We start from the raw sequence: 13,645 nt of genomic DNA, 5'->3' as shown, positions 1-13,645 counted from the left end.
ATTTTGGCTCATGGCCATCACAGGTAGCACCGCTGTCTTTTCGCAAGCCACACCCACTACAACAAACTCTCATACCCCACATACATAGAAGGCTTACGATAAATCGCCAAAACAGTTAGAACTCTCTTTATGAACCTGAAACAAGAGACGACTACCGTATCTCAGTCGGCGTCATGGCTTTCAAGCCTCGGCCCAGTGCCCCTGTGTCCTTTTCAAGGTCGTATCATCAAGACAAACCCGAAATGATGACTTCGGATAGGGACCAGTTGAACGATCTGCTTGCCTCAGAACACAGACCATCGGATAGACCTCTTGTGCTTGTTTCTCTAGACTCTCGGCCAAGGATTGGTGTGCGCAGGAGCCTCGAGATACATGACAGAGACACTACTGATGACATTCAAGGTAACGCGAGACAGTCGAGAAGAGTTTGGAATGGTGAAGAGATACGCGGAAGATCTCATGTTTGGAGGCGGTCAAGTGAATCAGACAAATATGACCGACCTCAATTTGAGCAATTCAGGGTACCACCGGGGCCCATGAACATAAACCAATCTGCCCTAGATCCCCCAGAGCCTAACGCTACTGGCAAGCAACAAACGGCATTCTCATTTGTTCATGATCCGTCCAAATCAACAGCGGACGTAACAGTGAAGTTGGTGATGGAACTTGAGGACGACTTGGAACTTGACGTGGAAGAATTCTTCCGTCTCCGACGACTTGGTCGTTTCAAAGATGCAAAAGAGTATTATAAGGCAAGACTGCAGCACCACAATGATCTGCCTTATGTTCGCCTGATCTACGCTGAGATGCTTTTTGCTACTGGCGATTACGCTGCATTTCACACTGTTCCACGAATGTTCAGCAGGAGCCAGGATGAACTTCATCATTCACATGACTCTCTCATTCAGAGGAATCATGAATTCTTGTGTGTTCTTGTTCAGAGTAGAAACCTTGAACCCATCGACTATGGATACGTTAATGAGCTTATTCGCGACTCCTACAGCCTTTTAAGGAGACAAATGTCCATCAGCTCGGCAGAGGTATGTTCTTAATCGTCGCGTTCTATTTAAGCAATTATCTAACTAAACGCTGGTAAGATCCAACTATTCTCAGTCTCATTACTTGTGCTGTATCAAGAAGAACTTCATAAGTACCAAACGAATAACCTGATAACAGATGCGGAAACACTCTGGAACTGGCAATTGGTCTATGATGATTTGCAACAGAAGAATTGCGTGTGGGATCTTAGAGATCTTCTCGTAGCCATGGATCTGGTATTTGGCTGGGAAGATACTCGCAAATTGGTCTTTGGATCCGAGTCCGACGACGACATTTTCTCTTCCATCATAAACAACTGGCTGGGGCCCCAGTTCGACGAATCTTCAGCTCTAGGTCTTTTGGATCTCTTCACTTCGTTAATTCTTCAAGACTCGAGCGATGACTTTGCACAACGTAATATCTTGCTCGCTCAAAAAGCGATCAGTCTAGTTCAGTCTTTACAGCTCCACGATAAAGACCTGATGAGGAGCAGACCGTATATCCGGTGGCTGCTGGCCAAGTCACTTCTCGAGATGGAGCCACCCCCTGGACGGCTGTATGGTAATATCCTACAAAGCTTCAGAGGGTTACTGATCAATCAAGGGAAAGGTCTTAATCTGCCATTATACGCCCCACGAGACCGAAAAAACAAGCCTGGTTGGGATGTCTTCTCCAAAAAGCCAACGACTGATCTAACTGGCGTACTCGAGACTGCTGCTGAAACGGCACTCCTTCTTGGTGACTTCGCGCTCAATACGGAGTCTATGAAGTTACAAATCCTCCAATCTCATGAGCCAAGGCCATTGATGGATGCACTCTGTCGTTTCCAGCTGGACACGCAAGGAGACAAGGAAGGGTATATGGCCACCTGCTTGTCTAAATACATTGTGTCCTCGGAGGAAAGTGACCTCGCAATACTTCTCGGACGCCTCATGCCAAGGAGAAGTTTTGCGCCTTTTCGAGAATGGCCAAACCGCGCGTTGAGTTGGGCATGGGAGCTGATTACGACACACCTCTCATTTCCCCATGAGGATTCTGACAGCTCAGTTGCAGCCGAGTATGATAATGCCATCACACGACTACTGGAGCGAACGATTTACGACCCTCGCAGAGTTTTCCCAGCATACATTGTGGACTTTGCCGTAAAGGAGCTCGGACTTAGGGCCTTGTTGCACAGAGATTACGAAAACTCCTTTTCTCAGTCCCCCCCGGTTCCACCTCTTTCCTCACCACCTCGTGTTGCTCCTCTGAAAAATCACTCAGAACATCGATATGGGAGGCATTTCAAATCGGAACCTTACTGGGTTCGAGAACGGCAGTATCCTCTTTCATCTGATCTACCCGTACGCCCCGCTGCCCCGGACTGGTGCGCTAGCCGCTCAAGACCAGGGTCCAACCAGATTTACACGCGGCCAGTTCCTCCATCTGATCCTGTCACTTTGCGTGATGGTGGTTCTCGACATGATTATGGAGGAGTTCGTGTGCAATCTTGTTCGCCCTCTGCATCAAGAAACCCCTTCCTACAACATCCCGCCCAGGTGGAGGAGGACTTTAAGCGGGCTTTCCCAGAAAAACAAATACAAGAATCTCAGGATTATGGATACAGTGACTCATATCTAACAAATATTCTGGAATCGCCTTATCGTTCTCATGATTATTCTTCGTATCATATAGCCGACAACCCTGGAACCTACGACTACAGCCACTACTCAACAGCCAACAGCGCTGGCTCTTCATACAATCCAGGAGATCATTACCACCGATCTCCATCTAGATGCCGACAGTACTTCAGTGGCTTTGCATCCTATCATCCTCAGCTTGGAGATCACCGTCAACGTTGCGCCACTTGCCAGCAACCCAATTATGACAGCTCAACCACGGACCTTCATGAAGATTCTGAGCACTCCCTTTCAGACTCTTCTCCTCCGTCCCTTCACTCCTCTGATACTTGGACCTCGAAGCCTCTTGATTATGATACCGAACAACCTCGTTCTAGAAGAACAAAAAAGCAGCCTATTGTACGCTGGATGCATCCTCTAGTACCAGCACCCCCTCCTCGAGAGAAAACTTCCTTGGATACCCGTATGGAGAAACATTGGAAAAATCGAACTAGTCCAGCTGATGGTCACCATCAGGGGAGGAAGCCCAAGTCCATGCACACAGTTGTATTTGATCGCGGCAAAAGTGTGGAGAAGTGGCTTGCAGGCTCGTATCCATACGCAAGCTCAGACTCGGGCTCCGATGAGGAGAATGATTATGTAGAAGATGACGGGTTCAAGGAATACGATGATTTTGATGACGAGGAAGGGGAAGAAAGTACTGAACAAGATGGAGATGAGATCAACTATGAGTCTGAAGGAGCACTTGTGATGAATGATGACTCAACACTGTTATCTTTCCTGGAAGATATTCGCTTTTCCAGGCCATACCGGTACGAGAAGCCCACAGCCTGCTCGGTTAGGATTCTCACTAAGCAACGTGATATGATCGATGAGATCTCGAAGGACGCGGTGATTGACAGCAACAGTCAACGATCTGAAGGAAACAACGAGGAATTCATGCCGCAAGTGATTCCTCCTAATGGGCCTGAGACTGATAGACCTTATTTTGACAAGGCGAAGGAGGAAAACCAGAAACAGTTAACTCCTAGCTATGTGCCTTATTTGCACATACGATATCCATGGCTTCTCGAACTGATGTTGCGCCTGCAACAGCATTACATTGTTCCTAATCACACCAGTGATACAATCGTTAGCGGCGGGCCAGGAATTACAACACTTCCAAATCATAGGCCGACTGAGGATGGTAGCACACGCATTGAAACCGCTGTTGAATCAGCTAGGAGCGAAGAAGTTTTCCAGGAGCCAGTCAGTGGTCAAGGTGAAACAGCCAGATCTGGACCCGGTCCGATTGCTTTCACAGAAGATTCGCCTGGGCCAATTAACAACCCAGATCCTATACTTTCTACAGTTTGCTCGGCTACGGAGCCAGTATCCAGGACTGAAGTAGCCACTGGGACAATCGTTGACCAACCCCTAACGGCAGAGCCACTCGATGCATCAGAGCTAGAAGAAAATGCAACCTTACAGAGTTCGCGGTTTGCAACAACTGCACCAAAACCACCAAGTGGCGTACCGAAAGACATCCCCGTGAAGTCATCAACGCATCCAAACTTCAAGAAGGAAAAGGCTCGAACTCCTGTATCGTTTGCCCCGCTTGACGATATCGGCAACGGTACCACAAACACCTCCCAATTTAAACCACCTGGAAGTCCGGAATCCGCTAATGCAACTTCAGTTGATCCTACGCTCTCTGAATATGACTCGGCCATGGCAGATACGGCAACATCGGTTCATGGTCAAGTCACTCCAACCTCCAAAACCAACTCTACCAACTTTGGTCCAACAGAGTTTGAGGAACCTGGTAGCGAAGCCCAAGGCTATTCTAGTTCAGTTTTTGTTGAATTTTCAGCCTCAAGTGACAAAACGGTGACTCCCAAGGCACGACAAGCGGAGAATGGAACAAGCTCTTTTGATATCCATTCTGACACACGGCATGAAGAAAACAAGAGAGGGCGAAAAGAATCAGGAGAGTTTGAAGAAGCAACAAAGGCCAGAAAGAGTGTAAGAAGGCCAAAGAGAAGAAGTACACAAGAGCGTCTGGAGACTTTGCTAGGTATGATCGGTGAGCAGCCAACGACGCAGATCGACACAATAGACTCCAGACTCGAACAGGATCCCTCGTTGCGATTTTGGATATGCGACAGTAGCGGTCGAAACAACGACGGAAACAGCAAAGACTTCATTAAGAGCTCGTTAGCTCAACGATTCAAGCCCAAATCCCAAAAAGGGAGGGTGGAGGGCAATAGTAGGAAAATTGGCGATCAGGCAACTGAACCATCCTCTTCTGATGGTTGGACTTCCATGCCCAAGCGATCGCTATCGCGGAACAGGCAGTCTTCAAGAGACTCATACAATGCTATCTCTGATCATGTGGTATTAGATCCCCAGCGAATGAGTCCGAGGAGGAGGACATGTTCCATTACTGAGCAAGCTGAGTCAGTGATAGCTGATACAAACGAAGGAGTTAGTGCCGATCAGAACTCTGGAAAAAAGGGAAAAGACTGGACGTCAGAGACGGTGAAGGCTGAACAGAGGGAAGCCTGAAAATTTGAGAAGTCGTTTGTCGCTGGTATAAGCGGTTGCTTGTTAGTCTAGATTTGACTCTTTGATTCTGGTGGGCACGGAGACTGTCGCTTCATACGCTATCCCTACGAACCTCTGCGCTGCCGGTCGTTTGTGACCAGTTTTCCAATTAAATCAGGCCGTCTTCGAGTCATGAACTCCTTTTGCTTGGGAAAGTGAACTCTTTTGTTGATATGGCAACGCACGTCTTTTCACTTTCGTCATCGTCGTCCCCGTTTCGTGTATCGTTTTGACCAGCTTTTGAACCTACCCGAGGAAATCTGATAGTAAACCTAGCTGGTTTCCAGCTTTAGCCAGAGTTGTCCCTCCCGTTTGTGTCCCTCGCGCCTTTATCATGCCACGAACCTTCATCATTGAACGACTTGGGCTTGCGGGCCATGAAGAGCAAAACTCCTGTCAGCATGCTTTCAAACCAAAGAAGAAACATTGGCCCTGTACTATTTCTTTTCTCGTTTCTTCCCTTTTCTCTATCACTGTTATATTTGTTGATGGTTGATTTCACGGTGCCCTTGTTATCTGTGCGACTTTCTTGGGATTCACGATTGTTTGGTGCCTCTTCACCCACCAGTAGTGTTGGGTTGCAGGATGATGAACTTTGGCGAACCTCATCCTTTCTGAGGTGACATCCTTCGTATGGAGGTTGTACCGGGGGTAGATACTTGGCAGCGATCATCAAATCTTCCAAGGTCGGGCCGCCGACTGCAGTGCAAAACTCGCCGCATCCACCAACCTTCCAGGCTCGAATGCTAGTGTCCTTGACTGCTGCTGTCGAAACCCCTCCAAGTCCATTAGCCTTCCGGGTTCAAGGTGTCGCTTGTCGTGCATCTGTTGCTCGATAAGCGATGCAGAAGAGGGAGGAGAGGCAACGTTTGCCGATGTTAGCCCGTAGAGTGTTTGTTGGGAAAGCTCAGCAGCAGTTGGTCGCGAGTTCTTATTTGCAGGAGCGAAAAAAAAAACTAGCAGACATCACTTTTGGGACCTCGACCAGAGTGTCGCTGAGGTTCTCCAAATCCATGGCGGCAGGTAAGTTTGGGCAATGGGATCGAGAATGAACGAGCCGAAAACCCATATAGCCACTGGATAACTCGAATATGTCTTCTTTCTTATCCTTTATTCCACCAGGCCTGAGTCGGTGCTTTATCCTATGTGAACGTTTGGATAACCTGCCGCTGACTTCAATCGTGATATAAAACGTCGTTTCAAAGTGTTCAAGAGGAAAAGCTGTGTGAAATAGCTGATGTACATTGGCTACCGGTTGGCCAGCTATGCTTTCCCGTTGCTGTCGAGTTTCCGACTCTGAAGCCGGTAAGTTTGAGGCTACAACACGACAGCCCATAACGACTACTAGTGTTCATTCTTCAACAGACACTGATGCTGATGATAGCTCCGGAATCGTTCCAACGTCAAGCAACAAACAGGTCTTAATGATGTCCCTTCCTCTATCGAGCCTGGCAACAAACACAAGGGGAAGGTATGTGAATTCAAGGATATGGCATAACTACCAACATTCAAGTGGTTCCGAAAAACCTGTCAAAAGTATCATTACCTCTGGGTTTCGAGGAAGCCTTTAAAAGATAACGGAAAAGTTGATAGCAGCAAAGGGCACAAATTCCAGGATGAAGTCAGTCTTAAGTAGGCCAGGAACAGTAGGATGATGGTAATGACACCTGCAATCAGGAAGGTAAAAGTTTGGATCAGCGACCAACCACTAACACTCTAACGAGGCGGAACAGACACAGTAGGGAATGCCACGGTTCCAATAAGAGTAGAGTGAAAAGATAAGGCCACGAGCTCTATGCGACTCTACTCATCCCACAGCGCTCATCGGCCTGCTCGAGCTCCTGACCATTCAACCGGCGAGAACAAGTAACATTTCTTCCTCTCGGCAAAATAACCCTAGTTTTGTCGCAAAGAAAATAAAGGGGATCTGGGATACCTCCGACTTATCGAGAGGACGAACACCTGTTGAGTCTGATGGGCGCAAGGTTGGCGATTGATCAAGAAGGCCATCGGCGTAGCTACACTTTAGCTATGCTTTAGGTTGGATAGTAGGTAGAGGTACCCGGTTGTCCTTGTTCGTGCGGGCGGAATCTCGATGACTATTCTGGAAGCTTCAAGAACTTTCAGTCTCGCTTGAAATGCTGGCCCTCCAAGCATTGTGAAAGATGGCAGATGGGATGGATGTGATTATAAGTCCCTGCCGGGTAGAAACCCTTCGGTTCATAAATCTATACCCACAGGAGCGGTTGCAAACCGAAGACCAAGATGCCAAGGGGTTGACAAATGGCAATGATGTCATCGGCCTATGAATTACCGTTGACCGGCAGCTACTGGCCGGAGTCCTGGCTCACGCGCCTGTGACCCCCACTCTTGAACTTATCTTACCTTTGCTCCGCATTTTGCTTGTCTCAGCCTTAACTGAAAACAGTTTAGGTACTTCTCAAAAGCACTGCAGCGGGCGAAGATGCGGTACTTTTCTATATATCTGTTAGAGGGGCCAGGTCTGCGGCCCACCGAATGCTGACACTCATCAGTTCGCGTTGAACGGTATTTGTTCCTAATCAAGCAATTCTTGCTTCCGCCGTCCCGAGCGCGACGGCTGCAGGTCGCGTTCGGCATGGATCATGTTAGAAACTAACAGCTACAAGCCACGACGTTGTTAACAAAACCGAATTCAAGAATCAGTTTCGGGGAATGGACCTGGCCCAGTATGGCAGGTTGAAGTGCGGTCAATTGGGAGTATGAAAGATTTGACAATGTAATCGAGGGTTGAAAGCTGTTGTGTGCGGCGGTGGTGGACCCTTATAGGTTAAGTACGCAATCAGTGGGCCCCTGAAACCTGGCCTTCGGGGCTGAAAATCTTGTCCATTTGCAGATCCCGCGCCGATTCATCACAGCTGCTTTCCCACAGGCCTTCCTTGGTGGCTGCACACACGAGTCTGGACATGTGTGCTGCCGAAGCCGCTTTCAGGATGGCCCTGTTTCACTACACTATTAATATACTGCGCGGCGGCAATTGAGTTCTTCATGACACTATGTTGGCGCTGAGGAGACAAGCAAAAGTCCGGACTCGCAAAGAAAAGCCGCAATCAACTTTGTCTGCAGTCGGAAGAGCTGGAAATTTAGAGATGCGGGTTTTGAAATCTAAAGGATTTTACATGTGAAAGTGTAGAATTGGCTGGCTTGGCTTCTCGGACATGGTCAGTTTGGGCTCATCGGGACTCAGACCCTCGCGGTTGCGACTGGGTGCTGCTTCCGGCCAATCCGGGCGGGAGAACCCGCGCTGCTCCAAATCTACCCGTCCTTCCGGATTTGCAATGAGGTATTGGCTGATATTCTCTTCTCTTTTTTGAGATTTCTCTTTTTTCTTCTGTTTTCTCTGCCACCTTTCCGTCTCTTTTGTCTGTATCCCTACCCCTCACGTTCCTGGCATCCATCCAATTGCTTGGACTGCGCCAGGCCATGGTGCCCTGCCTTACGTCAATCTGACTTTCCGGCCTTGATAGCACACGTCTTCCGGGCCACGTCGCGCAATTCCATATCTGCGCTGTTCTTTGGATTACAAACTGAGACAAGATTTGTTGCAAAGAGCCAGATCCTCCAAAGATATTGTATACTTTACACGTCATCGTATCATCACAAAGTCTTCACGATTGCTCCTCCTCATTAACGGCGGACGCGCCCACACACGGGAACTGTCCTTCCCCCAGCCATAGGCTCTCTTGTCCCGGCCCGAGCCTCTGCTTGGCACCCTCTCGACCCATCCGGGAGCCTATCGGAGCTGACTTCGGAGCTGAACGGGATCGGTTAGGTTTGGGATTGGTCGGGTGTTGCGTTCTGTGGTGTCAGTGCTTCATCGACGGCGGAACTTGGCCCACGTGTGGTCTCGCTGCCCGGCATTGTGCATGCCTACGTGCCGTAGGTGAAGATATTGGCCGCAGAACTTCATCGACACACGCCTGGGAATAAGTGTATCATCATGTCCTTCGTCCGGGCTCTCCAAATCCCCTACCGCGAGGCGCGGGATGGGTTTTGGGGAGAGCAGACGTCGACCCTGAACTGGTGCGAGGAGGTACGTAACTGTACCTTTTTAAATTACAGATCCTTTAAATCTCCGATGATCTATGGTTTAAATTGGATTTAAACTTACAATCAATCTTCCTCCATGCCCTGATATTCAGGGGCAAGGGGATAATGTGATCTCCACAGGATTACAACATCACGTTCTACTGCGCCGAGCTTGTCAACACACTCACAAACCTTGTCTTTATGTGGCTCGGCATCAAGGGCCTTCGTAATGTCCTGGCATACAACCACTCCTGGGTGTTCACCCCAGTGTATTTGGGATATCTCACCGTCGGCCTTGGGTCAATGGCCTTCCACACGACCTTGAAATGTTTGCACCCCTGTGTTCTCTCTGGCTCATATCGTTTCAATCTTTTTTTTGTTCTTATTTCCTCATCTCAACGCTATGGTCACAATTGTCTTACACGTCTCGTGTTGTTACAGATGAGATGCAGCTCGCCGATGAGCTTCCCATGATTTACACGGTATGCATCATGGGGTTTGCTGCGTTTAGCTACAGACGGTCCGTCAAGGAGCAGTTGCTGGTTGCTGCTTGCATGATCTCAATAGCCGTCTTTGTCACGGTACGTTATAAATTTCCTTTCAAGTTCAAGGGAGACAACTGACAGAGAGACCAGGTTTATTATCTCCATGCCAAGAATCCCGTCTTCCATCAGGTCGCCTACGGTCTTCTGACGGCAGCTACGATATTCAAGGGCTTCTACGTCATGGAACATGACCTGCGGCCCGCTCTGCGCAAACGGAATCCGGCAGAGTGTGATAAATACATGCGTGAGATGTGGACTCTGGCTTTGACCGGTTCGCAACACCTTATCTGCAATATAAGAGTAAAAGGGTGAAGGTGTGATGCTGACATAATACGTGTTTTCTTGCCTTAAGGTCTTTTTATCTTCCTCGCCGGGTTCTTTTTGTGGAACATGGATAATATCTTCTGCCAGCACCTAACGGCAACTAAGCAGCAGCTCCTCCTTCCATGGTCCGTCCTTTTGGAAGGTCATGGATGGTGGCACGTGTTGACTGGTCTCGGTACGCTTGCTCCCTTTTTGTCATCCCCTCTTGCAAGGTCACACAATGCTAACATTGGAAACAGGCGGTATGTGACACCTGCTCGGGAACTACTAATGAAGTATGACGACTAACACAGAGAACACTACAGCTTATCACATGATTCTGTGGCGTGTCTGGCTCACGCGGTGTCTCGATGGTAGCGAGAAAGACTTCGTGTTGGACTGGGTGCCTTTGCGCAGCATACCGCAGGTCGTACCAAGGCGGCAGCCGCCCTCGCCGTCCAAACTTCTTCCAAGGGAGAAGACCCAGTAACCTGGTTTTCTCAATCGGAGATCGGGTTGTTTCTGAAGCTACACGACAGACGGGTATTACGCGTCGCAATTCTTTGAACTAGGGCTTGGCTTGTATAAATTACTATAATCCAGACTGACCGAAGTGCAGGCTTTGTTGGGCTCTCGAATACGACTGGTTGGATATGGACCCTATACAGCGTAGGGTTGGATGGGAAGACCGGAGATGGGAGTGGTCAGAAACAGGCCTTTAAGAGATTGGATCTAGCTTTTGTTTCAGTGTATTTTATTAATATTTTTGAAATTTAACGAAAAAAGTATACTTGCACACAAGGTTCTACAGGTCACTATATGTGTTCAGCAGAGATTGTCCAACTCACAATGTGTGTCTTTCAACATACTACTTTCTTACTCGTTTCCTGTGTAACACAGTTCTTGGCACTGTGGATCTGGGCAGGGCAAAAGTGCTGACAGCAGCCAGCAATTGGAGAGACAGATGGCGGGTTGGCAACCACAGGAACTTCTCATTTACGTTGTCACTAGCGATCGCAGTTTGCATCTCGACACAACCCTTGCGCAACGCCAGGTTTATAGGCATTTCGCAAGTCATAGCGGAGCAGATCTAGTCTCTAATCGAAAATGTCGCTAAGTACAGAGGCGTTGCAGAAGGCAAGGCATCTACCCTGAGCTCACTCATTCACCCCTCGAAAACTCACCACAGCAGCGAGGCTGGTGAAACGTTGGGCCGCAATAAACAGATCACAAAACCAGACCTGTTTCCCATATACAGCGTTTGATGCCACATACACACAGACAAAATGTGGAGTGGAAAGCTAACGAAAGGCCACGCAACAGCTTGTGCGGGAGATTGAGTCCCAGGCGATTGCGGCACAGCAGCAGATCAGCCTGGTGAGGACACAGATCGCGGCCAAGCAGCGGGAGATGCGGCTGGCGCAGCTGACGCGCAGCGAAATCTCCGCACTACCCAACGATACGGACGTCTATGAAGGTGTTGGGAAGATGTACGATTCAGCTTTCTCGAAGACTCCACCACGTTCTTCTATCATGGCTAACCGAAGGGTGAGCAGGTTCGTGGCGGTGCCGGTGCCGGCGATGCAGGACAAGCTGGGGGAGCAGATCAAGACTCTGGAGGGCGAGGTAGAGACGATGAACAAGAGACTACACTATCTAGAGACGACTGCGAAGAACAGCCAGGATCACATCGAAAAGATCATCAAGGGCGGTGGTCAGTCATAATCATAACGGTCCCTGAGAAGCGGGGGAGGGGCTGATGGCTTGATACGGATGTTGCTTTGGGGGTTTGTCTTGGCTTCGGCGTTGTGTAACTTCGAGGGTGTAGCCGGCGCTTGGTCTTCGCAGTACAGAACCGGAGAAGTCGGTTGAACGGCTACGTGTCAGCGTTTCTACGTTGCATGCCTTGAACTTGTGCTCTTTATGCGAAAGAAAAATAAAAGCCTTAGAAAGACTGCATAATGAGGGGAATGCCGTCACCCTCGGACCCTGGCGATCAATAGCCGTGATGTTCACACTGTGCAGAACTCTTCAAGCGTCTGGGCCGTCTGGGTGGGGTCGGGTTTTATCGCTGCCTGGATTGAAGAGGGGCAGCTCCTTCGGCGTCTCGCCGGGTGGCGTCAACAAAGCATTTTACCAAATCAATCTATTGAAAGGAATAACGTTTCAAACATTTCCGTCGTATCGTTTTGGTTCATGTAAAAACTGCATCTCTCTATCATTAAGGCGCTAAGGTCGCTTGCCAGCAAGAGATGTTCGAGCTGCAGCTCGAGCGGCAGCTGAGATGCTGTGCCAACCCTGGCCTGCCCAAAAAAAAGAGACAGCAAGGGGGTGAGATCGCACCCTGGCCAACCAGCAGCCTCCTCCAGTTCGCAGTCGGCGTTTTGCTTAAACGGAACTCTGCAAACGGAATGATCGCCATCTGTTACCTGTTATCGATAATTGTAAAGCTTTCGGCTTCGGTGTACCCAGAACTTGATCCAACACCCGCCACTACAGTGAACCTACAGTGTGCTCAGCCTTAAAATACCCAAGGCTTTGCTGCGCTGCAGTCCCCAATTGACCTTCACGTTCTCCATAACGTGCCAAGGAACTGATCGATCGCTGCTGATGAGTCAAGACCAGTTGTTCTGCCATATCCTCTAGGTTTCGGGGTTGTCTGAAGCCCGGGGATTGAATCGTGAACAGCATAGGTTTAAACTATCTTAAAGTCCCATCGAAATTCTCCAGTACGAGCCGACACATGCTATCTACTACGCTCACAGGATCCTTTTGAATCATCATCTTGAGTCCAGTCTGTATATCACGTCTTTATCAGCCAATGCGACACGGTACACTTACCAGCCGCTCTTTGGCCGGACCATCCGGGTGCAACACCTTGATCCAAATGAGTGTCTTGATGCTCCCCTTACGGGTCGCTTAGAGTGTTATTCATTCCGTGAACTCAGCAAAGAGGGAAAATTGTTGAAGAACGTCTCAGCTCCAGAAAGGTTTGTTTGTTTCTCTTACGTTTGAGGAAGCAACGATAAGCCATGCATGCTTCTTCGTCTTCTTCGAGAGTTGCATTCAGATACTCAAAGCACCGAGTTTCAATGCCTTCCTATAACTCTTACACATGATTCGTTGCTTCGTCGTTATCGATCGCTCCGCCATCAGCGACAACTTCTAGACGCTGAATCAGATTCCGCTGAATCTGTAGATATGATGGTCTGGGCGGATGCGGTTTGTATCAACTAGGAGGAGCCCCTCGAACAGGGCCATCAGGTAGCCCTTATGCGCGACATCTCTTTGCTGGCAAAGCAAGTAGTAGTCGACTTTGGCGAGGACGACGGAACTGTAGGACCGGTTTTAAAGTTAATGGCTAAATGGTGGCGAAAGAACCTCTGGAGAGGGGTGCTTCTGCCAGGAGAAACGCTAGGTCAAGATTGTGTGATGACGCCAAATTTTGCAGCCTGGAGACTTGGATCTCGCATCCCGCATGATGAC

General features: G+C 48.9%; 2 protein-coding genes across 2 annotated transcripts; both read left to right on the top strand.

Annotated features, from left to right (window-relative positions):
• Positions 1-536: 536 nt before the first annotated feature.
• CTHT_0003050 (uncharacterized protein) lies at positions 537-5,055 on the top strand (the record flags this gene model as incomplete). Its single annotated transcript, XM_006690789.1, has 6 exons — positions 537-1,040; positions 1,098-2,180; positions 2,302-2,643; positions 2,713-3,056; positions 3,152-4,661; positions 5,041-5,055. The coding sequence occupies 6 exons, from the start codon at positions 537-539 to the stop codon at positions 5,053-5,055; spliced, it is 3,798 nt and encodes a 1,265-aa protein (XP_006690852.1).
• A 4,167-nt stretch (positions 5,056-9,222) lies between these two features.
• CTHT_0003040 (uncharacterized protein) lies at positions 9,223-11,884 on the top strand (the record flags this gene model as incomplete). Its single annotated transcript, XM_006690788.1, has 7 exons — positions 9,223-9,315; positions 9,453-9,639; positions 9,753-9,892; positions 9,947-10,127; positions 10,209-10,355; positions 10,486-10,589; positions 11,483-11,884. The coding sequence occupies 7 exons, from the start codon at positions 9,223-9,225 to the stop codon at positions 11,882-11,884; spliced, it is 1,254 nt and encodes a 417-aa protein (XP_006690851.1).
• Between the last annotated feature and the right edge of the window lie 1,761 nt (positions 11,885-13,645).

The sequence above is a fragment of the Thermochaetoides thermophila genome (genome assembly GCF_000221225.1).
Source record: "Thermochaetoides thermophila DSM 1495 unplaced genomic scaffold scf7180000011806, whole genome shotgun sequence".
Lineage (NCBI taxonomy): Eukaryota > Fungi > Ascomycota > Sordariomycetes > Sordariales > Chaetomiaceae > Thermochaetoides > Thermochaetoides thermophila.
Note: the sequence above shows the minus strand (reverse complement) of the source record. Positions and strands in the feature narration are given on the sequence as shown.